The sequence below is a fragment of the Microcebus murinus genome, chromosome 12, assembly GCF_040939455.1.
Source record: "Microcebus murinus isolate Inina chromosome 12, M.murinus_Inina_mat1.0, whole genome shotgun sequence".
Lineage (NCBI taxonomy): Eukaryota > Metazoa > Chordata > Mammalia > Primates > Cheirogaleidae > Microcebus > Microcebus murinus.
Window position 1 is genome coordinate 49,230,584 of NC_134115.1, and position 24,856 is coordinate 49,255,439.

Consider the following 24,856-nt stretch of genomic DNA (forward strand, 5'->3'; position numbering starts at 1 on the left):
TCTGATTTATCAATGGAAAGATCAGTTAGAGTGGACATTAATATCAACAGATTAAAGTGGTAAGGTCCATAAATGAACAAAGCAATTCCTTCTTTTTTAAACTAAGAGCATTTAAAAAATCACCCACTGACAAGATCACCATTGAACAACTTTTATCACTTGTCAATTATTGAGCCAGAACTACAAATATTAAACCCAAAAATTAGATACTTGCCACTTTAGACTTTTTTGAAAAGCTCCATTCAATCTCTCCTGCTGAAAGGAGTGGATAAGGTCAGCCTGTTTAAGCTGAGTTAATTGCCATTCAAAAAAAAAAGGAGTCTTGCTTGATAGAACCATCTGGAAAACGACACTATCACTAAACAAAAGTTGGCTATGGGAGGCAGTAGGCAAAGGTCTCGTGAGAGCATCGTGACTATCTAGGCAGTCGGATACACTGGACCTTCCAAAAGACCTCAGAAGTAAAGTAAACAGAAGGATGTGATCTCTAACCACAATTCAGGCCACAGACTTCAAAATTCACCCATAAGGAAGACATGTATTTTGATTCTGCTTCTAAATGCAAAACCCTGCCAAGAACAGGTTTCAAATACACATCAAGGCATATGCGTATCATAGACCAAGATTAAATTTTCAGTAAGGAAGGGCATATTTTACAATGGGTCAAAAATGAGTATGCCTGAGAGGATAATAACAAATTAAAGATTAGCTCCAGCGGAGGTGTTATAACTAAAAGAAATAATCACATCTAATGGGAAGGCCTATAAAAGGTAATATTAGGGCAGTTACCTTTAATGAATATTCCAAGATACAGAATTTAGACAACTACATCAGTGGAAAGTACATATGGAACCTCAAATTTTATTCAGACTGGACTTACTGAATGTTTTAAAACTAAATAATGATTGCTTTAATTCAAGTGAGAAGTTCAGAGATATTATATGAAATACATTTGATCGTATTATTCTCTGCTTAAAACCCCTCAAGGGCTTCCTAATGCTTTAAGATTTTCAGTTTCTTAGTCCCTTATACATTCAGGGCACTGACTTTTATATATAAGCATATATAACCTTCAGTAGTTTCCCAAAGCTTCCTGTTCTCTCACTTCCCTATGTTAATATGAACTGTTCCTTCCACCCATCTAAATTTCAGTCATTTCAGATTCTGCACAGGCATCACCTAGTCCCTAAACTCAATGCTCATCAATCCTCTCCAATATAGTCTGAGTTAGGGACCTCTTCCCTGAACCCACAATGCATTATATGCCTTGTTCTCTTAAAAATGGACCAATCCAAGGTGTACTTATCCTGTTATCCTGCCTTGTCATCACACTACTTTGCACACCCTGGTTCATACAACACATTTAATGGAATGAAGATGATTTATAATCACATACTAATTTTAGAGAGTTTATTTTTGAAATCTTGTTTAAAAGTTAAGAGAAGCCACAAGCCACTTTGTAATATACCAAAAATCATAGGCTATGGTATTTTGTGCATAAGCTAGAGTGAAAATTCCATTACACATTTTTTAAAATAACGTTTCATTTCTCAAACACAGACTCAAGTCCCTGTAGGCAACAGTCTCTGACAGAATAATATGTTGCCAGCAGGGGGAAAGTATTAATTTTGGAGCAAAAAGAAAATACAGTGATCATTTAGTCTAATTTCTTTATATTTAGAAAAGAGGAAGGACTGAGGCACAGAAAGGCAAAGTGACTTATCCAAAGGCACAAAGCAAAAGAATTGAGAGTAGCATTCATCAAGGGGTTTTCCATTATACCATTATCTCTGACACCAGTATTTGAAATCGTGAAATGTCCTTATGTAAGGACAGTTTATCAGAAGAATGATCAGATATTTCCAAAGAGATACCAGGAGATACTGCAAGAAGGTTAATAACCTTAGCTTCGCAAAATAAAATATTTTCTTATATACACATAAAGAAATGTGAAACACATCAACATGAATCATTCTCATAGGACAGTTACTATATTTCTTCTACCAGTAATGCCTGAGAATTATTTAGGAGATGTTTGAGAAAAATCTAATTATATGGGGTTGGGGAAGAATGAAGAGAAAAATCAAACTAAGAATCCTGAGAATAGTGTTTTACACCAATAAAAATGTACCTACGATAGAACCTTTTTGATATTAACTATTTCTGTCCTTTTTTAAAAATTACATGCCATTTAACAGAAAGGGAAAATAGCAACTGGATGTTTACACTAGAGAGACTTCTCGGCTTCGCATCATTTTCAAGTCTTAGTGCAAAATCATTAAATAAAAGTCAATGCAGTTGATCTTAGCTTCAACTTAAAGATGAAGCTAAGAATAAGTAATGTCCTAAGAATAACTAATCATATGACCTAGTTAAAAACAATACTAAAACTACCAAATAGCCACAGAAAAACAAGGTATGATGGTTGTTATTAAGCAACTAATCATAAACTGCAGACTTGCACACATCTTAAACTCAGCCTCTGAAAAACTACACTTAGCAAGGTTTACTAAATGCTATCTAAACAATTTCATACATGTGTATCACTAAATGAGAGTCTAAAAAGGCTGTCCTGACTGACATTTTTACTTTCTATTAAAGTATAGCTTGTAGATCATTTCTGCCCTTTTATTCCTGTTTCTCCTTAGTATACAGTCGGTTCAACAAGGATGTCTCATGCTAGAAAACGCAACTGGAGTGTATAGTAAAGATTCTTGAAATACAACTTAGGCCACAAATGCATCCAAATTCCTGAGTTCCTCTATAGGTAAAAAAAAAAAAAAAAAAAATTTAACAAAAAATAAAGTACAAGTAAAGCAATAGTAGTGGATATGGCATCTAAGGAGTGGGTGGATAAATCAAATCCACTACGGCAGTGGATGTAAACTAGTCATTCTAGGAAACCTGTCGCTCCATAGTCTATTTCCAGTCTTGTACCTTCTCACTTAACCCATACAAATTTGAGAAAGTGATTGCACTAAAATGGCATTAAAAAATAGGAGTTTCAGCTGTCACCAAAGAGTCTATTCCTATTCTCTCTGCATTAGGAAGTTTCCATAAATGGTTAAGAAAGCTAACTCCCTTACTGTTAACTTTAAAAATGAGAAATAAGCCTATATTTGGCCACCTAATCTTTAGAAATATTAAGTAACATGAATAGGCTGGAACTGAGGCAAACATGAGTTAGTTTAGTACTAGGCCACAAATCTTACAAAAAAGCAGAAGAGAATGCATTACCCCTGGTGAAGTTCTGGCCACAACAGGGTATACTATGAACCAGTGACCCGAGTTGAATGTTTGAACCAGACCGCTCCGAAGTTCAGGAAAAAAAAAACACAGGGAATCACACAGAGCCAGGTCCAGGTCTTGGTTGTGTCATTTACCAGTCAAATGGCTCTGGAATAATTTCCCTACATCCTTTGAAACTTCTATTTCTTTATTTGTAACTTGATGTTAATGATAGTACCCGCCTTATGGGGGCCTTACAAGTATTAAACGGAATAATAGAACTATTAGCACAGAGCTGTAGAACCATAATTTTTAATCATAATATGTAATATTACATATACATCATAATAACACAGATAATGACAGCTCCTGAGATTTAGTGTTTACCATGTGCCAGGCACTGTTCTCGACATGTTACATATGTTAATTCAACTGATCCTCACAACAAGTCTATGAATTTGGTATTATCACCAATATCCCCACATTTATAGAAAACTCAAGCATTACTATTATTTTTGAAGACAGATAAGACACAGGGGGAGACTTGGCACACCATATATGCGCTTTAACATAAAAGCAGAGATTACATGTATAAGGCTTCTTCCAAATCCATGGTAATTATTATTAAAACTAATTCTTGAATATTTCAGGTATTTTGTAAGATGGAGGGTGAGTGTGTTGGAAATCCTGTGCATGGCTGAAGTGTGAGGAAGAAGGCTGCCTTACTGTCATGCTGAGAGCCAACATCTAACATCTTTAAATGAGCTGACAGAAAAGCCCCACTTAATTTCATTTCTCCCATCGAACTATTACTTATTAAATCCTTCCATTTTCTCAGTCTCTCTTGTAGAGCCCTGTTAAAGCTTAAACCTAGTAAAGCAAGATGTGATATAAGAAATAATATGTTTTTGGGGGAAACAGTAGAAATAATAAATGGACATCACAGAATAACTCCTAACTTCAGATTAAGGTTATATGTATGTTTCCGCCTGTAGGATGGGTAATAAATTACTACGCAATCAGCTGCTAATGATTCAATGTGCTTTCCCATTATTAAAAAAAATACTGAGGAGGCTACACTAGCAGCAGGTAACACTAGAAAACTTTCACTTTAGATACTTTCATTAAATATACCAAGACGACATTAGACAGACTTAAAGAAAAATCACAGTACTTAGGCTTCTTAAATGCTGCCAGAGCACCAGGCTGCCTCAAAGCTTCCTCGCAAGGTTAAGAGTATTACAATTCAAAGCTTTTATATTATTAGGTTTTAAGCTCATAGAGGGTTGAAATTAAATCTTATGTGTATACCTATCTTATAGTCCCACCCACCAAGTAGGTACTCTAATACCTGTTGAGTGGATATAGTCCATGGCCTGCACAGAAGTTGTTTCTGAAGTACCTCTCAGGCAAGGTGATTAGAAATTGTGATATCTGCCCAAACAATCTGGCTCCTTATTCTTCACTGGAAACAATGCAAGTTAAACTAGCTTATAAAAAATACATGTACTCATCCAATTCTTAGAAAGCCATTCTCCAGTTATGGCTTCTTAAGGGTTCTTACGCGATTCTAAAACTTGATCAGATGACATCTCCAACAGAAGCTACACCATCAAGATAACTGCCATAACTTTATCACCAAAAATATACTTGAGTTATGACTTGTGTAGTATTTGAATATCTAGCATGTCTAAGGCACTATCAACAGATTAAAATGCTGATTTAGGAAATACCTAAAGAATGACTATACACTGACTGGCATAAGTAAAGTGGAGCTGTTTAAGAATAAAAGTCAACTAGTATTGGTTGGTAATGTGAGGAAAAATTCTCAACAAGCCAATTCTGGAAGATTAAACATCCTAGGGCTTTCACATGCTCCTTCATCTAAGGTCTTAAGAGAGAGAGATGATAGATGAAGACACAGGCTGATGGACAATAAATAGAAAATCTCACATAAAGGGATATCTTTAATTAAATCTTCATGTTTTATAGAAAAGAAAAAACAGATTAAGTCCTTTACACATTCTTCATACAACCATATCTGCAAATGTATAGTGGCACCTACCAGGAAGTGACAAGAGTTTTGAACCACCTACCCAAAGTTAAGGATGGCTTAAAAGAAGAAGGGGGAAAAAAATCTCCAGAAAATTCCACTTTTAATTTCACTTAAGTTGTGATTTTTTTCCATCTTTGAGCATATAGAGCAGTTCTGTTCTTTCTTATAAGCGACAGACAGAACTTCCTCATTCAGAAGTGATATATAAAAATGTGAGCATTTTGTGAGGTACTCTGAAGATAAACATCCCTTTGCCCTCAGAGAGCAGACAACCGAATAGGAGAGAAAGTGAATATGCATTGAAAAGTAAGTGCTTTTATGGCCAAATAAAGCCTGGCGAATGACACGGGTATCAGGCAGTGTAGGTAGAGAATGACCTGAGGTGTGGAGGATCAGCTTTGCATATTGAAGAAGGAAAAGTCCAGCTAAGCCAGAATAAAGATTTTTGTAGTACACTGATAACACTGGAGTAGTGAGTTAGGGGCAGATTCTAGAGCCCATTTTTAAATGTCAGGGTGAAGCTTTCATGAGCAGAGGAATGACAATCTAAATGTTGGAAAGTATTATCTGACAGAAATGTATAAAATAAGAATATGAAGACAGTTTTTCCCATCATAACCTAGGTAAGAGGAACTGTCAAAATCAGTGTGGTAGTAAAAAAAAACAAAAACAAACCTAATTTATACACCATCTATAATAAGTTTCCTTTTGTTCTATAACTAGAAAAAAATCTGCTTTGCAACAATGTTGGTTCAGATACCCAAGTCATCTTTGGCTTACTAAACAGTAATGAAAATATAGTGATCCTCTCTTCTGCATAGACTAAATACTACATAGAAAAACTTCATCTTGGTACCATTTGTAAATACCTTAAATGAGTCCCATAGGTCACCATGGATCTTTGCAGAGCAAGGCAGATATGTTTCTATGAGCACAAATGAATTAATCTACCCAAAATTCATTCCTGCAGTTCCTCTTATACATTAGGTCTTCACTAAAAGGGGATAAATGGAAACTATGAGACTATGTTGTATCAAATTTTCCTCTACATCTTTTTTATAAGGTTATTACTTGATAGAATTTTTACAGTTTTCAGATATAAGTTTCTCCCAAAAGGTATACATTGTGTAAAGGCCTCTGTGCTTTTGGATGAGACCCTCCTCCATGTGTAAAACCCTTTTTCTTTCTCCACCTGATAAACCTATCTTGGAAAACACTATCACCTCTGAAATCATAGCAGAGGCCTCTAGACAGCCAGTGACATATCCATTTTCATTGCACTCTGCATTCACTTATCATACGTCCAAATAACGGTCATATAAAGTAAAGTGCTATCTTCCCTGCCACACAATGGCATCTAGTACAAGACTGCCTCTTATTGTTACACTGTTTCAACAGTTAGCAAAGCTAACTGGCACACACCAGGCACTAAAAATGTTTGCAGAATTAAATACTTACCTAATTACTGACAGATATCCCCTGTCCAAGACTGTATATAGCCAAGATTATATAATCTTAGAAAAACAAATGTAACTTACAATTAAATATTTTTTTTAATTTTACATTTGTTCATCCTTGTCCTTTGTTTGGGGTGGGGAAGAAGCACATGCATGATGGACATGAATAACTTTTAAAGTTAATGATCTCTACAAACGTAGAGGCTGACTGCTAGTCTTGTTACAGTTCCATATAATATAATAAAGTTCTAAGGGGCTGGGAGCCTTGAACATGAAATAATCACTTTTACTAAATTTAAAAAATTATTCCTCAAGCATCCAAAGAAAACTTCCTAACAATCTTCCTCTTAAACAAAGGACAAGATATCCTATTTCAACAATCCCCTTTCAAACACCTGTTTTAAATTTAAAACAAAATCTGCAAACCATGTCTATGTCATTAAGTAAACCATACAATATTCCAGGATTTAGTGTTTGGGGCCTGATTTGACCCATTTGTCAGGGATCTAATATAGAGGCACATGTACACGTACATATACACACACAAAAGTTAGAAAACCAACTCACTTTCTTTCAAGGGTAGACTGTCTTTGGTAAGCCTCAAACCAGTTGAAATTATGTGCCAGCTATTTGAAAAAAAAAAAGCAGTAAAACACGAAACATTTAGGATTGCCTATGGCATTTAAAAGGCTGAGATGGAAATTTCTGTGAGACACATCTGATAAAGGGGAAATGGGGGAGGATAATAGAAGTGTTATTAAGAGCCCTCCCCACAGAGCCAAAGGAAGTTTTACCTACATATATTTTGTGGACCTGACATAAGTTATACAGCTATGAAAAATGTATTCAATACATCAGGGGATAACCCCTGAAACATTAGAGTGTTTTATGACTTTAAATCTACCAAGACATTTCTCTCTCCACATGATTAGACATTAGAGAATAACCACAGGGAAAGCTTTTTTTAAATGAACTGATTTGCAACACTAATAGTCTCATTCAAACACGATCCTTCATTCTCCAAATATCTATTAGACACCTGAGCTATATATTCCCCCAAACAGCTTTAACAAAAAATAATTACTGTATTCCTAAAGCCCTTTGTATGACAGTTGTAAAGATTCTACAAGTTAAAGGGTTTTTAAGGAAAACATGGACAACTGTCACAGTACACAACAAAGGGATTGTATCATTGCCATTTACAGAACTCCTGCAGTAATTTAAAGAGGGGGCAGTGGGGAGAGGGACAACCACCTTTATCTTTGTTCCAAGACAAAGTGTTCTCCTGCTTCCGATCTGCGGAAGCACCTTGAGAATCCCGTCCTGAGGTATTTAATTACACTGAATGATCTGGCACCAGGCCCTTTTCCCTGGGTCTCACTGATTGATAGCATCAATAACACTCACTGGCTGTAATTAAACCGCCAAATAGTATCCCCTTTGCCACTTGGTAGATCAATGTTCTTTAATACTCAAAGAACAAAGTACAAAGGTGAGAGGGATGTTTTTACCCCTCACCTTCACGGTTCATTTGACTTTGTGCGCCAGGATAGTTTGCAGACGATGCATATTTCACAATTCCCCCAAGACATCACTTACTGAAGAACACTACGAAAAATCCTTGGTTTCTTATTAATCCATTTTTGCAAATCTGAGCAGGGAGGAAACATTCTAAGCCTTTTGGCAAGAGTATACACTGCTTTCAGGTAGCCTTGGTGACAAAATTTAGTTTACAGGTCAAAATGTTTTAAATTAAAGCTGCATATAGCAAATGGGTTTTTTCTTTTAAAAAATTAATATTCAATGTGTGGGAGTTCTGATAAGAGAGCAAATTCCCATTATTCAGGCCCTGGCTAGAAAGTTCAAACATTAAGATACTGGGGAGGGTTGGGAGAGGGGTGTGGTTAGGAGCCTATAAATATGAATTTTTATTGAATTATAAAACAACTTTCATAATCTAAGGAGCACAACAATCTCTATAGTATGAGACACTTATTTTTACAAGGATGGGCCCTAAAGAACCATACTACAAATTCCCCAAATATTCTCAGCATCCAATCATAAATTATGCTAATGTACTCATAATGCTAAAGTATTTAATGACATACAAATGCTCTGAAAATGCACAAATTATGTGAGAGAAAAGACATTATTTCTTAGGTAAATTCAGTATTATATTCATTAAAAACACAATGGTTAATCCCAACTATTCAAGATATCAAGATATAACCCACAAATGAAAAGTATGTTATTTACAAGTAGATTTGTTTTTAAGCAAGCACCACAGACCTACCCAAGTGCAAATCATTAAGATTCACTAAACAGTATTTCCAAGGTCAGGCTACTGCCTGCTTAAGAATCATCTGTGGTGGCTGCTAAAATATAATTTCTTCAGCCTCACTCGGCAGATAATCAGATTCAGAAAGAATTGGTCAGGGTCTAAGAAATCTGCATTTTTATCAACCACCCCACCTCAGTGATTCTGATGAACATTAAAGTTTTTGCAGTCCCTTGTGTAAAGGGATTTAAAATAGGTAATCCTCAAACTCTGGGGCATATTAGGGTTTCCTAGAAACCTTAGATGCCAAGCCTCCTCCTTGCCACCCACTGATGTTAGTTTCTGAACGAGACAAATGCCCATGTAGCTTGAAAGCAAAGCATTTAGGAATATAAATCACCAACAAATGCAAAAATGTAGACATAAAATAAAGACCATAAAACCCATCCAAAGATAATTTTCGGAACTCAGACTGGATGTGGCTCAGCGGGGGTGAGGAGCCCAACAGCCTGGCCAGTCTCTGCAAAAACACCACTGTGACTGATTCTATTAAGTCAGAGCCACTATCAGTGACTTCTTTCTAGGATCTTTCTAGGAATATGAATAGGGTCATCACGAGGTTAAGGCAGGAACAGTCAAATTTCTAAATACAGACATTTAACAAAACTGGAAACTAAAGCTTTTTCTGAATTATCAGTTTCCAGGGCTATGGGTGCACTGCCTTTCCTGACTCTTCATGCAGCTCACCTGAGGGCCATTTCAAGACTCATTAGCAACCAGGCAACCAGTGCAGGAAGGATTAGACATCTCATTCCCATGGGGGGAGGTAACCTTACACTAATGACCAAAAACCAAAGCACATGAAGCATGATTTATTGCTTCCCCCATCATCCACTTCTCCCTAACACAAAGTTAACTACAGTAAATGTAAAAATAGCCAACAAAATTATACCAGAGGATGATGATACATCGTGACTGCTTTCTTCAGTGCAAAGGTGGCTTTCTCTTAACTCCTCCCCAACTAAATTTCTAAAATATCATTTTGACATAGAAAAGGAAGATTGAGAGACAACCGAATATTCTTAATCTTCGCTTTCCATAAGCAACAAAGCCAGCACAAGTATTTTCTGACTCTATAGGCCAATGATTTAACACGTAAAAGCATTTAACAACTGTGAGGACCAGGGCCATTGCCATTATTTTATAAATGAGAAAACCTGACCAAGAAAGCAAGAACAGAATACAAATCAAGGACTTAGGACTTCAAGTCCTACTGCAGCCTTCAAATCAGTTCTTCACAGAATGGAGAGAGGGGAGGTAGACAAGTATCAGATTTCCTGTTTCCAAAATATGTGTAGCCCTCTCTGTGCTTGCCCATAGGAACTTCTTGAAATAAAACCTCCACGAGTAATTCTGATATAGCACTTGTGGCTGAGACTCATGTTAAAGGCATTGACAGGAAAGTCTAGCAGAGGTGGGAGTAACAGGAAGCAGACCGTCCATGCTTTTCTAAAGAGTTTTGCACAAATTTAAAGACAGACCAATGTTAATGCACTTTTCTATAATTTTTAAATTAGCATCTGAGATTCTTCAGAACTTACCAGAAAAACATTCTTGAAAAATGGGTACTCTCCTATAAAACAGATTCAGGAAGTTACTATAATAATTTTTTTAATGTTCAATTACAATTGAAATAATTGAATCAATATTAACTCACTTATCTGCTAAATATGACCTCCAGATACCAGTCTTCTTCTCAAACTGTAGGTCTGGCTGTCTCGAGTGCTCACCCTGAAAGACAGCAGAGTTCTTCCACCCTTAGGCACAGACAGCTCTACTCCCTCGCACCTAACAGATCTTGTTCAGAAAGTCTCAAGACCATAGAAGGTATAAATTAAGGCCACCAAGAGAATAATTGGTTCATTTAGAGTGGGATCTGAGCAAAACCCTTTAATATCAATATCTTAAGATGGGAACAATAAAAGCTACAGCATCAGCCAACATGATACTATATTTTTCATGCCAGTAGTGCTATTAGCTGTATCACTTTTTAATAAGTCCCTTTACCCAAGCTTCATTTCATCAGCTGAGGGGATTAAGTATTTGCCTACCACAGACTACTGTTGTTTTTGTATGAATCCAAACAAGTAAAGAGATAAAAGCCCTATGAAATTACTATGAAAAGTAGATACAGCAAGGAATTAAGGGCTCCTTCTTGGGAAGTTAGCACATTCATCTTAACTCTCACAAGCTAGCTATAGCAGAACAGACTAAATGAAGCCAAGCTGTCTTAGCACCACTTTTCCCAGGTCATAAATGAAAGAAAAGCCCTACCCCACCATCCCCCTTAAGCAACAGTGGAAAAGTAAAATAAACAACTGCTACCAGTGCCTTGCAGAAATGCTTCTGCTGGTGTACATTTATAAAACAGGCAGGAAAAGTGAAGGACCAGGGTGATATCCAGGTAAAAGAGTTTTGTGGCCATCCAGTTTCATTTCATTTCATCTCGTCTCACTGTTAGCTTAGAACTGAAACCCAAACAGACTTGAACACATCTTCTACTATTTTCAGATTCTTCTATCAAGATATGTATAGTATGCCTGAATCTCTTCATTATTATTAGAAAACCAATTTTGTGCTTAACATTCTAGGCCTGCAAATAGTTTTCCCTCTTAAAAGCTGCTATGAGAGTTCTGCCTGACTAGCTCAAAGTTCTGATACACAGTCACTAAGATTAAAAGAGATTCTCCCCCACCACACAACACACACAAAACAGCAACAATTTCCTAAACCCCCAAAAGCATTATATTCATGGCCTTCCCCTTGCCTTTCATACAAGCATACATAAAGAGGCAGTTATTCTTTTAACTCTAATGGAAGTAAACTTTATAAGACCTAAAATTCTCCATGCTGGTTCCAGAAATGAAACGGCTGGGATTTTCTGGTGCAGACCTCACTTTGTCTAAGTTTAAGCATCCACATGGGCCATGACATCCCTCAGGAAGCATGCTTGGGTAACAAAGTGATCCAACAACTCCCTTCTAAGAAAGATAGTTCAGTCAACTGCTGAGACTCTTCCTCTTCCTCCTCCTCCTCCTCCTCCACCACCACCACCCAGCCCTCACCCCCGTGGCTAGAAGACAGGGACAGGCAGGAAGCAAGCTGGGGAGACCACACCACCAGGAACCCTTCTCTCTGTGGCTCAGCCTCTGCTCCAGCCACCATGAAAAATATCTAAAGAAAATCCATTCAAAGAGTTATTGCCCTTTGGGAATTCCCAAATGCCTGTTTAACTTACTGTGGAGGTAGCTAGAAGGGGCCGAAGTAACACAACAGGCCTGAAGTCTACACAAACAAGTTCTGGACCCTACTGGGCCACTTTCCCTCATTCCCTAGAGCACACTAGGTAAGCAACCTCTGGGCTTTTTGTGTGGAGGAAGAGGAAAAAAAAAAAAAAAAAACAAAGCAAGCTCATAAGGAAGGATTCTACAAAATACATGAAGGGCACTATATGAATAACACAATCAAAAACTCATCTGTTCTTTCTGACTTAGGGACTATAAACTGGACTCAATACAAGAATTTTATTTAAAAGTACTGAAGAGGTATATTCGGATAAACAGATATAGTACTATACTGTTAAACCTTCATATATGGCTCTAGAAAATTCCAGACCATGAATTAAAAAACGAAGTTTGGAAAACACAGTTTTTGGAAAAAATGAAGTTTGGAAAAACAGTCTATTTTTAAAAGGCAAAGAAACCATTTACTCAATGTTTCCATTTTGCTCCCACTGCTGGTACATAGTTTTTTCAAAAATTTTTTTTTTTGTTCCTCCAGAAACAGACCTGACCAGATCAGAAAAACAGAATGTATTAGGCTAACATCTAATAAGTGGGTCAGTTAATTTGAGGCCTGTCCTTCAACCTATTATTTCCAATTTTTCCAAGTCTCCTCAAGGTAAAAGGGCAAAATGGTCTATATACGATTTTCAAGATGAGGGGTACTTTATGGGAGATGATTTATAAATTTCTATACTTTGTATCTTCACAGAAAATAACAATCTACACAAGCCAGAAGAACAATAGATCTCAGAGAGACATGGAGTTTTAAATGCAAAGCAAATCTTCCTCTCCCAATAAAGACTCAAGTTCAACCCCATCACTGCTCTCCTCAAAACTCCTTGATGGCCCCCCCTCACCTACTTGGTGCCTTTGCATGGCACACCCACTTTTTATGAAGCCCAATCACTCTCAGGTTAATTTCCATATTCTTCACCCCTGCTTTCTGCGTTAGCAAATAATATGCAGTTCCTCTAACATCTGCTTTCAAACTTGCAAACCCTACAAAAGCACAAATTCTCGGCTTTATGACTATTATAAAAGCCAAACACCCCAGAATGGTGTTACAGGTATTTTACCAGAGCACTGACTGACCAGGTGGCAAGTCCCTGGCATAGCTTTAATTACATTCCAGCTCCCATGCCCCTCCTTCTCTACAACAGGGAGTCGATTTACACAGCACATATAGAATATTTCTAACGGTCAGAATTATATTTTATAAAAGAACTTAAAATAAATAAAAAACAACCCCATCCCAATCATCCTGTAGCAAAAACAGGTTGATTTAGAAATGTGTTTCCCAACCCATATTTTTTTCCTGAGAATAACTTTCATTTTGCATTTTCTTTTTTATTTATTTATTTATTTATTTATTATTATTTTAGCATATTATGAGGGTGCAAGTGTTAAGGTTACATATATTGCCCATGCTGAACTTTCAAAAGCAGCAGAGGAGAAGTTAAATTTGTTACCTCTTCACGACAAGGTACTGCATTTCATCACTAAATCATTCTACATGATAAACTTTAAAAAATAGTTGCACTTTTCTTAACATGCAATTTGACAAACCACAAAATGCTTATTTTCCCCCCAAAGAGGCAGGTAATAAACATTCTTAATGATGAATAAATTAATTCATATCACAGCTACAAGTGGAAATTTAAAATGGTTAAAAGATTTGTCTAAGATCAAACAGCTAGTTAAATCATTTACAGTCAGGGAAGGTAAGACTTCCGAAATATAGTTTTATATTTCTCTTATATTAAGAGTCAAGTTCAAGCTAAGCTTGACAAAAAGAGTGCAAACATGACATTTACTAACAAGAAAAGGATAAGCTAGTTAGAAAAAGGTATAAATTTAACAATAAATTAAAAGCAATACAGTAGCTTAGAATATAGGTTTATTAGCTCTATTAGTCATTCTAAAACTGAACACTTCAAGAAATGGATATTGCTAATTATAATCAATTCTCCAAGTTTTTTGTAACAGAATTTGTCCATATGCTAAAATGGAGGTTTAATTTTAATATAAGAAATTTCATATTATTTTATGCCAATCAATAATTTTTAAGCAAAGGTAAATTTTAACCCGGTCTATGCCTGAATGATTAAGAAAAAGATCTATTTAATCAAGCCCAAACTTAGGCAGTTTTTCTATGCTGGTAGGACTTCCAGACAGGGTTCTCTCTTTTGGGGAATAGAACATAACTATAATAATGAAAGGTTATATTTCTTGAGATAATAGCTCCCACTTTCCAGATAAAGCACCCCCATTTTCAGGAAAAATAAAATTTCCTAGGCCCATTGTAGAAGAGGGAGGTGGGAGAGATGCTGGGACCAGGCATCCATTTCACTGTTTGTCATAATCACCTATTCAGAGTAATTTTTTTTGGCAGGGGGTGGGTCTATATTTTTGGAAATGAATGATTTTAGTTTGCAAATCATGAATTTAAGTCTGACATCATTAACCTAAACAACATATCAAAAGTATTGGCTTTAAATCATAAATGTTTCATAGACTATTTCAATTTTATCAATACTTAAGACCCCTTAAAACATAAAGAGTTAGAGAAAAGGCATGAAGACTGAACATAGTAGTAACAACTGCTGACCTCCTGAATAGTCCATAAAAGGAAGGGTTCCCTTGGGGACCAGAGGGCTCCCTCCCCTACACCACCATACAATTTTCAACACTGCCATGAGACTCCCGCCTGACCCTAACACTGAACTGGACATATATTACCTTTTCATTGCCCTCCCTAATATCAGAAGTTAAAAACATCTTGTAATAGTCACCTTTTATTTACCATGTCGATCAACACTGGGAACCAACGTGGGTAGGCTTAACCCATAATAGCTGCCTCCCGTGCAGTGAAGAAATGGGATAATGTCACGAGCAATGTAAGCTGCTGAGACATCTCCCCAACGAAGACAGAAAAAAAAGATCCTTAGAAACAGAAAGAAAATAACTACCTTGAGACTTTAACCTATAAATGCTATTACTTAAAATAAATACCATTCTAACATGAGGTGAGTATATTAAGTTTTTCTAATTTCTAAGCCACACACAGTGAAGACTGAACCACTCAGAACTCCAAATGCTTGAGAAAAAAAAAAAAACAGCAACACAGGATTAATATTCTGGTTAATAGAATTAACCACAAGAGGATTATCAAGGTAAAAGCTAGAAGACAAACAACTTTGCACACACAAAAAGAACGTATGTATAAAGAACTCAATGATGGTACATTTTGGTGGTTTCTAAGTGCTAGGCTTTGAACTTGCTTACCTAGGAAGCTCACTAAAAAACAGATTCCTGAATCTCACCTGTGAACGCTGATCTAGTAGATCTGCAGTGGGTCCTAGAACCTATATTTTTAACTCCTCTTGTGATTAAGATGCAACCAAGTTTGGGAACAACTGCTTTAGAATCTCACAGTGCCTTAGGGACTTCACTTCACTCACTGCAGAAATACTGAATATTTGTCACTTATTTGACACACTATCTATTGCACAAAACCCTACTAGGGTAATGCTATTAGGAAGCCCCAGGAGAAACTGCTAAATAAACCATGATTCATAGCACTTGATTCACTGTTTCAATATCCCAATGGCCAGGAATTTTACCAAAAACATACCAAATGCTAGGTGGCTTGGAAGACGAAACAGAAACCTAAACTCAAGGAGGATACACACACTTGTATACTTGTATATAAAGTATATATAACTAAAACCCTGTATCCTTTTAAGGCAAAGCACAGTGTCATGGCAAGAGTTTTGGTTTAACTTATCAGAAGATAAGAATTTGAGTCATACCTCTGTCTTCAACTGCTAGGTCTTGGCTAAACTGTATGACAACCAATGTCTCTACTCTGATAGGGAGCAGACAGTAGTTCTTAATCCTAAATTATATATGAGCCCCTTTAATCCCCCAACTTCCATGATTCCTCATGGGTAAAGAATACAGAATTCAAAGATAAGGGAACCCAACACAAGTTGGAAGAACCAACTTGGCAAGGTACAGCTGAAAGGAGGACTTCAGATGGGCTCCAAAAGATGACATGGCCACAAGTAAACTAAAAATGAATGGGAAAGGGACACCAAGTGAGAACTCCAAGAGCATATATGCACAGAGGCTGGGAATAAGATCAGCTTGCAAGTGAAGAGCCAGTCTGACTACAGTGGAGAACAGCAATAGCACTGGCGTCACTTCTCCAAAGCTTAGCCGGATGATATGGTAAAACAACAAAGAAACATGATAGAATTCTGAGTAAGAAGTAACATGAGGAAAGTGCTGCTTTGTAAGATTAACCTGACAGCCATCATGAGGATGGACTGGAGGAGGGCAAAAGAGACTAATTTGTGGAACAGTGTCCCAGAAAATAGAAAGGCTTAAATTCAGCTTCCGAAAGGTACTTAAAGCTGTGAATACAAGAAAAATCAGGCCTAAGATATTGTGTAAGAGCACAAAACCTGTCTACTTGAAAATAAGTAAACACAGAAAGAACAAACAGGCAAAAGTGGTGCTATATACTTTTGGAAAAGGGTCTGCTTTGCCGCTCAGAGAATCTGGGCCAAATTGAGGATACCAGCTGTTATCTGATATTTTTGCAGGAACCAAATGGGGGTGGGGAAAGAAGTAGCCTGCTGCTTACCCATCACCCTCACCCGCACTTCAGAAAATCAGAAGAGAAGTAGCAGATGTCACAGTACAAAAGCCACAAGGCATTACTGTCCTTTCTCCCATGTATTCAGCCCGAGCAGCTGGGCCCTGAAGCAAGAAGGCTGGATGATGGACAGTGAGGAAGCAGCTGTCACCAATGGCCTCCTAGAAGGCCATGTGCATTTTCTCCTATGGTGCTGTCTTTCCCCTGCGCTTCTACCTTCTTCTGGATCTTAGAGCAGTCAGGGTGTATAGCAAAAGAACTGACTCACCAGAATGAAATAAGAGTAGGTTATTTCTGGAACAGAGAAAAGGATATTTCCTGGGGTGAGCCATCCCAAACCACCTATTCCATTTTCTTCTCAATCACAACTCAGGACCTCAGAACTAAGACAAAATAGCAGCAATCCTGGAAATCAATATAAGCTGGGGAAGGGAAAGCCTGCAAACTCTGCAGTAGGATAGAGCACACCAGTCTGAAGGTAACCGGACATTGGATATCTGGTTTTATAAGAGCACTTAATTATTACCTAAAAGTACTGGTAAAAGATAAACACAAAAAGTGCGCAGAAAAGTGTAAATAATTAGAAAAAGCAGTCCAGTTGAAAAAATGTCAAAACAAACTTTAATCTGTAATAGACCATATTAGAAATCTTAATGTTTTTCCCTCGATTTTTGATAACAGAATAACTAGTTCATTTTCTGATTGAAGGGTGAATCTTTCATAGGACATTTTCTTGATCAAAAAACATCTAATATTCTTGGACATCTCATGTCCAAGTGTATTTGGGAGTCACCATACACAGTTTCCTTAGATAAGACAGCTGGTAGACACTTCTCTTTTAGGCCAATAAATATAAAGAATGATATGTCAAAACTACCCAGGATTAACGAATTACCTTAACTGACAATTCTAAAAGAAGCAACTTTAAAGCACAAGATGACACTGCATTTCCAGATACCTGAGAAAATGAGCAGAAATCTTCTAGACAAGTCTCTAAGGAAGACAGATGCCACAGTCAGCCTTGACTAACTTCCCCTTACCACTTCAGGCTATAGTCTGAGCTGGCTTCTTAAATCAAGGGTAGAAAATAGGTTCCAACTTGAGTCAATTGATAGAGGTTGTCTGGAACATTATTTTGAAAAATATTTGGGAGCCACATTTAGACTCAGTGAGAGGAGTGCCATGACTGACTGGCAATATCTGCACTGGGCAGGAGCAAGTAAATTGATGTTACAGGTACTAAGGAATTTGCTAGAGGCGACATCCCTTGTATTTTCTGAAGGAAAAGAAATCTATGCTGCGAATTGGATTAGCTTCTTATCCAGAGAGAATCTATGTAAGAATTTCAAAAATTCACAAAAGCAGAAAAGTATCCACAAGATTTACCGTATGCCTTGAGAAGAAAAATATAACAGGAAAAATAACCTGAAGTTCTTCTCTCATCAGTCTCCTCAAAGCAAGCTGAATCTGTTAGAAGAGAGTCGAAGCACCAAATCCAGCCTGCCACCTTTTTTTGTATGATTCATAAGCTAAAAATGGTTTTTACATTTTTTAATTGGGAAAAAAATAAAAAGAATATTTTGTAGCACATGAACATTATACGAAATTCAAGTTTCAGTGCCCATAAATAAAGTTTTATTGGCTCGGAGCCACGTCCATTCGTTTATGTAGTGGCTGTGGCTGCTTTCATGCTACAAAAGCAGAGTTGAGAAGTTGTGACAGACTGTATTGGCTCTGCAAAGTCTAGCATATTTACAACCTGGCCCTTTATAGAAGAACAAGTCTGAGTTACAGGGCAAGTAATTTTCTATAAGGAAAAGGAGATTTAATTCAGTAGGCTTCACAAAGTAGTTATCAAAGAAAGTTGCTGCTCTACCCCTTTGTTAATACATAAGCGATTACATATAGTACTTGTGAATAAACAGTTTCCCTCATCACACAGTATCACAAAAAAATTCCACTATGCCCCCCAGAGAAGTGTTTCTACAGGCCCAAAATGAAGAAAGGAAAGAGCTTTAAACCTAAATTTTTTAAACTTCTGTTCTACAAGCAGATATAACAAATGTTTAAACATACTTTTATTGTTTTGGTTTGAAGTCTCAATCCATTCAGAGTGTTGATAGCTTTCTCTGCATCCTTGGGGTCAATGTAGTTCACAAAGCCATATCCCAAGCTCTGCCCTAATGAAAAGGAAGGGGGAAAAGGCATTTATTAGTTATACACCACTAACGGAGATCAACTTTCATTTTGGCATATGGTCTTATCATTAACACCAGTGTATTTGCTCAATAGTAAAAAGAAGTCTCCACTCATTCTTCTAGAAATATACATGTTGTCTTTTTTGGTCTCCTGTCTACTACATTTGCAAGTTTAAACATCAGTTAGAACTCAGCAAGCAACGCTGTTTAAAAACACACACACATCTCCAAAGTGTTCCATCATACATGCCTTGCCTGAGCCAGAGGGTGCCAGCAGCAAGACGACACTCAGCTTCAGAAACTGTGGGTACAAATCTCGGCTGAGCTATCGAGAGGGTTTAACAGACAAGACCTTTTCAGCTTCAGTTTCCTTAGCCATAAAATGGGAAGACGGCAAAGATCAACCAAGTATCTGTCAGTGCTCTGTAAATTGTATCCTGACACATTTACAGCCTTTACCAAGTACAATTATTTTAGAAGCTAAAAATGTGACAAACCATGTATTTATGCACGTATAGACAGACACATACATTCAAGAGGACGGTTTCTTCAAATACATTCAAACGTCCTAAAGGGGGTTTTATGGTCTAGATAAGAAATACAGGAAAATAGGAACACAAAGATTTACACAGTGGTGACACCCAAGCCACCAAGAACATGTGGGAAAGGCAGAAAAAGAGCATAAAACAGAAATCACAAAAATAATAAGAGTGTTTGGAGTAAGAGTTGCCTCAAAGTAAGTCTTTGTAGCTGCTGCTCCTTTCTCCCCATCATTGGAGCCCTCTCACCGGTGGCTCGATGATGCAACTCTCAGAAAATGGGAGGTATCAAGCACTTGGAATCAGTGGAATGCACATGTAAGTGAAGTCAACCCCAAATGTTTCAGTTTTTCAACTAAGGAAAAGTTTCTCTGTTTGAAAAGGTGAGAAACATACACAGGTGACCAAATGGGCTTAAGAAAATTTAGTCTACTAAAAGTCAAAACAAACTGACAATTTCCTGGAAGATGCCCAATTAAGATCCAAATGATTTTATTAAATATCACTGCTGCATCAATTTCAGAGGCAAGTGAGGGATTTGTTCTCAATGGGGCACCATAGGTCCAAGTGGCCATGAATAGGGGTATTCAGGACAGCTGCTCTGGTTTCTTAATGTGGTTCCTTATCAGCACACAAATGAAAAGAGAAAGCTAAAGATAGTACTCAACAGGAAAACCTGTAATTTTATTATGGGGATCACAATCAGAATTTGAGATACTCATTGTTAACAGATGCCCTCTTACCAAAACTTATTTTTTCCTGTTTTTAAAAAAGAATAAGGAGGGGAGAACTAAAAACTAATTGAGTTCATTTTGTTTCCCTCACACTAAAATTCACAGGTCTTATTTTACTAACAGTTCTATTAAAAAAAAAAATCACACATGAAACTACTATATCTTCAAGCATCCAGCTTCATTAATTCGGCAAACATTTATCCTGTGTCTACTGAATGTATTGTGCTCTCTTACGAAAATGTTTCAGTTCTATTGTCATTGAGCATTCAAATTGGCTGAACATAAAATCTGCTCAAGGAAACAGCTTCTGTTGGAAAGAATATTGGCTTTGGAGACAGAAACATGAGTTTCAAACCTGCTCTGACATTTACTAGCTATGTGACTTTGAAGAAGCTACTTAACATCTGAACAGCAGCCTCTTTATATCTCTAAAATGAGGATAACAATTCCTACCCAACCAGGTGGCCAAGACAACAGTGATAATGCTCCTTAATAAAGAAAGTGGACCCTCCTACTCAAAAGATAACGTGAAGAAAAATAGCATGTCTACTACATGTTGTCATGTGTATTCATTTAAAGTTAAATCAGGAAGATGCAGCAAATATAATGGAAAAAGAAAAGGGCAAACCAAACATCATATTGTGTAGTTTTGTCACTGCTGATGTATGACAAAATAAATCAAATTATCAATTGTACCCGCATAGAGTCCAATTCTCCTTTCTACTGGTGCTATTCTCCCACCTGCATTTTAGCAGCTTCTAACCACAGCACATTCTCAACCTTAGCTACACACTGGAATCATCCAGACACATAAAACTTTAAAAGAAGAGAAAAATCCCACTCTGTTTGGTTTTTTTTAGAGACAGGTCTCCCTATGTTACCCAAGGTAGACTGCTGGAGTTGAACTCCTAGGCTCAAGGGATCCTCCCACCTCAACCTCTGATATTACTGGTCTGTTATGAAGCACTGGTACCAGCTTTTCAAAATCCTGGTGACTCTAACATACGACCACTAGGTTAAGAAATCACTGTTTCAATGGTGGCAATCCTGGACTGCAACAGGGCTTCTGGGAGCCCTGAACGGGGCCGAGTGCTGATGGTCTGGGCATGTGAACTGACTCCGCAGGGAAGACGGCCTTTTTACAGTTGCATTGTTAAGATATATAGATGTCTTTTTTCTAAAATCTTCAAGTTATCCATCACTTCAAACAAACAGTTTATTGGCCACTTGAGGTCAGACTCAGGCACAGCAGTGCTCACTGAGGTTGATCACTGAGTACAGTGAAAAGCCTGCCCTGCTTAGTTCCTGCTTGGCTGTCTCTCATGCTGGCCTCCGAACTATATTCCTAGCGTATTGTAGACACTCAAAGGCTTGCTAAATGAATGAAAAACTTAATGATATTATTTATTTAATCAAAGGTACTATCACCATCACAGGGCCCATCTGTTGAATGGATCTTTGACCTGACTCCCTCAAGCAATCAGGGCTAGCTATGATAATGAGCCAGATTTCTACTACCTGTAAATTGATTATATGATCAGACAATATGTATCCCCAAATGACCTCTCCTCCTTGCAAAACATTTCCAATCTGCCTAATGGTATTATTAGGAAGAGTGTCGCCAATCAATTAGAATGTGTTTGAGGTAAGCAAAATTATATTATTATCCTCAGTAAAATATATGAAAAGGGGTATCTGCTACTAAAAGGCTGAATTACTACATCAGCCATTATATTAATAGATGTATTGAAATGTTAGCACTGTAACACAAGGGAGTTAGGAATGTCACAGCTTTTCATTGTAAAGTCAATTAATTAAGTCAGCAAATATTTATTGGATGCTTAAGATATATTAATAAAGGCATCACAGATGATACCAAGATAGGCAAGACTTCCCCTTCTCACCTTTCACCTATATGGTATTTTACTGTTTAATTGTAGCCTCACATTGATCATGTTCGGTATTCAGATTCTTCTCCTACAAGGTAGAAATGACAACTGAAGCTTGGCAAGGTCAATCAGCTTCTACAAACCAAAAAGGCAGGTAGGAAGTAGTGAAGTCAGGACTTGAACCCAGGACTCTCAAATGCTGTGCTCCTCTCTACTCAATTCCCAACCAGTTTATCCCTAAACCCAGACCACCACCAATATGCCTGAAGCATAATGTAACCAGGCATTTTCAGACCAAGTTTTACCACAAAAAAATTGCTTCTTGGTTGCCACTATATCAAATTTCTGTACTTTTTGTACAAATATCAATTTTACTATACATGAATTTCTATGCTGATATTCCTATGACAACATAAATTGCACCTTATTTATATAGTGCATATTTCTGGTTATAAGTGAGTGCAGATTTTTAAAAAAATAAAAGCAGTTGCAAGTCAAACATTAAGAAAAAATACCTCGCCTAGATCCACTTTTCCCACTCTGGTATTCATCAGTTAGTAACAGTCATGAGCCACCAGGGAAGACTTGGAAACCAAGCATCATTTATCCATATCATCCAAATCTATTTTTCAAGCCACTCTGAATTTAGAATGTGCATATTGATAATCCCAAAACCAAGAATCACTTCTTTAAAATTTTTATAAAGCTCTACATTTAAATTCCAAGTATAATCCTTATGGAAACCAACACGATTAAAACAAAATTCTCACTAAAATGACAAAGCTAAGGCTCTTCAAAAAAAAAAGAAAAGCCTTTAAGATAAACAAATTCTATCTTTAAGAGCCAAAAAATCCCCCCTGGTAACTGAATATCAAGAACAGGGTTGACATCACTTGTCCCCAGCTATCCTCACAGGCTACCTGTGGTCACACACTGTTAAGGATTTTGGAACCATTAATCCAAGACTTGGTCCTCACAGCCAAGGCAGGGCTTCTAGATCTTCACTACAGAAGCAGCTACCTGAACAGTCATACGACCTATGACCTTCCTGCAGATACCAAAAACTCCAGGTCAGTGCCACACTTCAGCACACATATTCTGTACTACACTGATGTGTGTGAATGCCTTTTGTTTTGCACCCTCCTTTTTAAATCTAACATATATGCCACAGAAAAGGATCCCTTCTCCACAAGATATACAAGAATCACTTATGCTCCTGACACAAGGAGAACAGTTATAAACAGGCTGCTCAGGACCATGGTCAAGTGGTCTATACAGCACAGAGCTGACACACTCCACAGGCCTCTGAATGGGACCAAGCACCATCGAGAGCTGTTCGGGGGTCAGAGCGGGGAGAGGAAATCGGAAGAGAACCTGTTTAATGGCAAAGTGCTACTGTGGGAAACACAGTAAATGCCAATTTATCCCAAACTGTGCGTATTTCAAAGCATCAGCCATTCCCTTGCCACCTACATTGCTTTTAATAGCCTACTTTAATTAAAATTTTAATTGCATATTTTAATTAAAAATACACAATCTTCTGGACCTGTTTCATTCAAAGGTCATTTTATTTAGTCTTTTCTATTCCCAATTCCTACCAATGTTCAGAAAATCAAATCACCCCCTCAGGTTTAAAGGTAAAGGCAACAGACTGGCGTAATTCTTTCTTATAAACCTGGTACATTAATCTAATTTTATCCAACCAATATTAAAATGAGCCCCTTTCTCAACATAAAGTTGGGAAAATAAAATTTGGTATTAAAAAAACAAAACAGTCATCCTACATAGTTCTCGACTACATTAAGCATTCCTCGATTATGGAAATCCTACTTTTTGCTAGGCCCTGGGGATACAAAAGAGAGAAAAAGTTCTTCCTCATAAAGCTTACATTCTGACAAGAGGAAACAAACAAATTCTACAGTATAGAAGAAAACAGAGCCAAGGAGGAAAAAAAGCAAGGGATAAGGGTGGTAGTGGAGGGCAAGGATGCTGTTTAAATAGAGCAGTCAGAGCTGGCCTCAGCCTAAAGGTAACATTTGATTCAAGGCTTGAAGGAAGGAGCTCAGAGTCCAACAGAGAAGATGTATATGTAGACTTATTCCAGCTAAGTTCTACCACGCAGGCATCACACTTCCAGTTCTATCAGCTAAATCTGCCCCTTTTCCTCTGCATTTGGCTCTCTCTGACTCTTGGTATTGCTATCCTGTCCTCCTCAGACACCCCTCCCCTAGACATCTGTGAACTCCAAAACCAGCCACCATGCACTACCATGCTGTCCAGGTGATCTCCTAAAGACAAATGTGACCATGCTCTGGTTTTCAAGGTTACCATCGGCATCTTGCTTACTTCCACTTTAGCTCAGCTTCCACTACGCCTACATACACACCCGAAAACGTACAGGCAGTTCCCGGTGCCTGAATCACACCTCTCCAACTAGCCAACTCCCACTCATCCTTTGAGGCTTTCTCTG

At 37.4% G+C, this 24,856-nt stretch overlaps 1 protein-coding gene across 5 annotated transcripts in view; it reads right to left on the bottom strand.

The window, feature by feature from the left end:
• Window positions 1–24,856, bottom strand: part of ELAVL2 (ELAV like RNA binding protein 2) — a 133,356-nt gene that overhangs the window by 20,867 nt on the left and 87,633 nt on the right. For all 5 annotated transcript variants that reach the window (XM_012769798.3, XM_020289336.2, XM_076008778.1 and 2 more), the window contains one exon: window positions 19,103–19,206. In XM_012769798.3, the coding sequence (XP_012625252.1) occupies window positions 19,103–19,206 (104 nt within the window). The remainder of the gene's footprint in view (window positions 1–19,102; window positions 19,207–24,856) is intronic.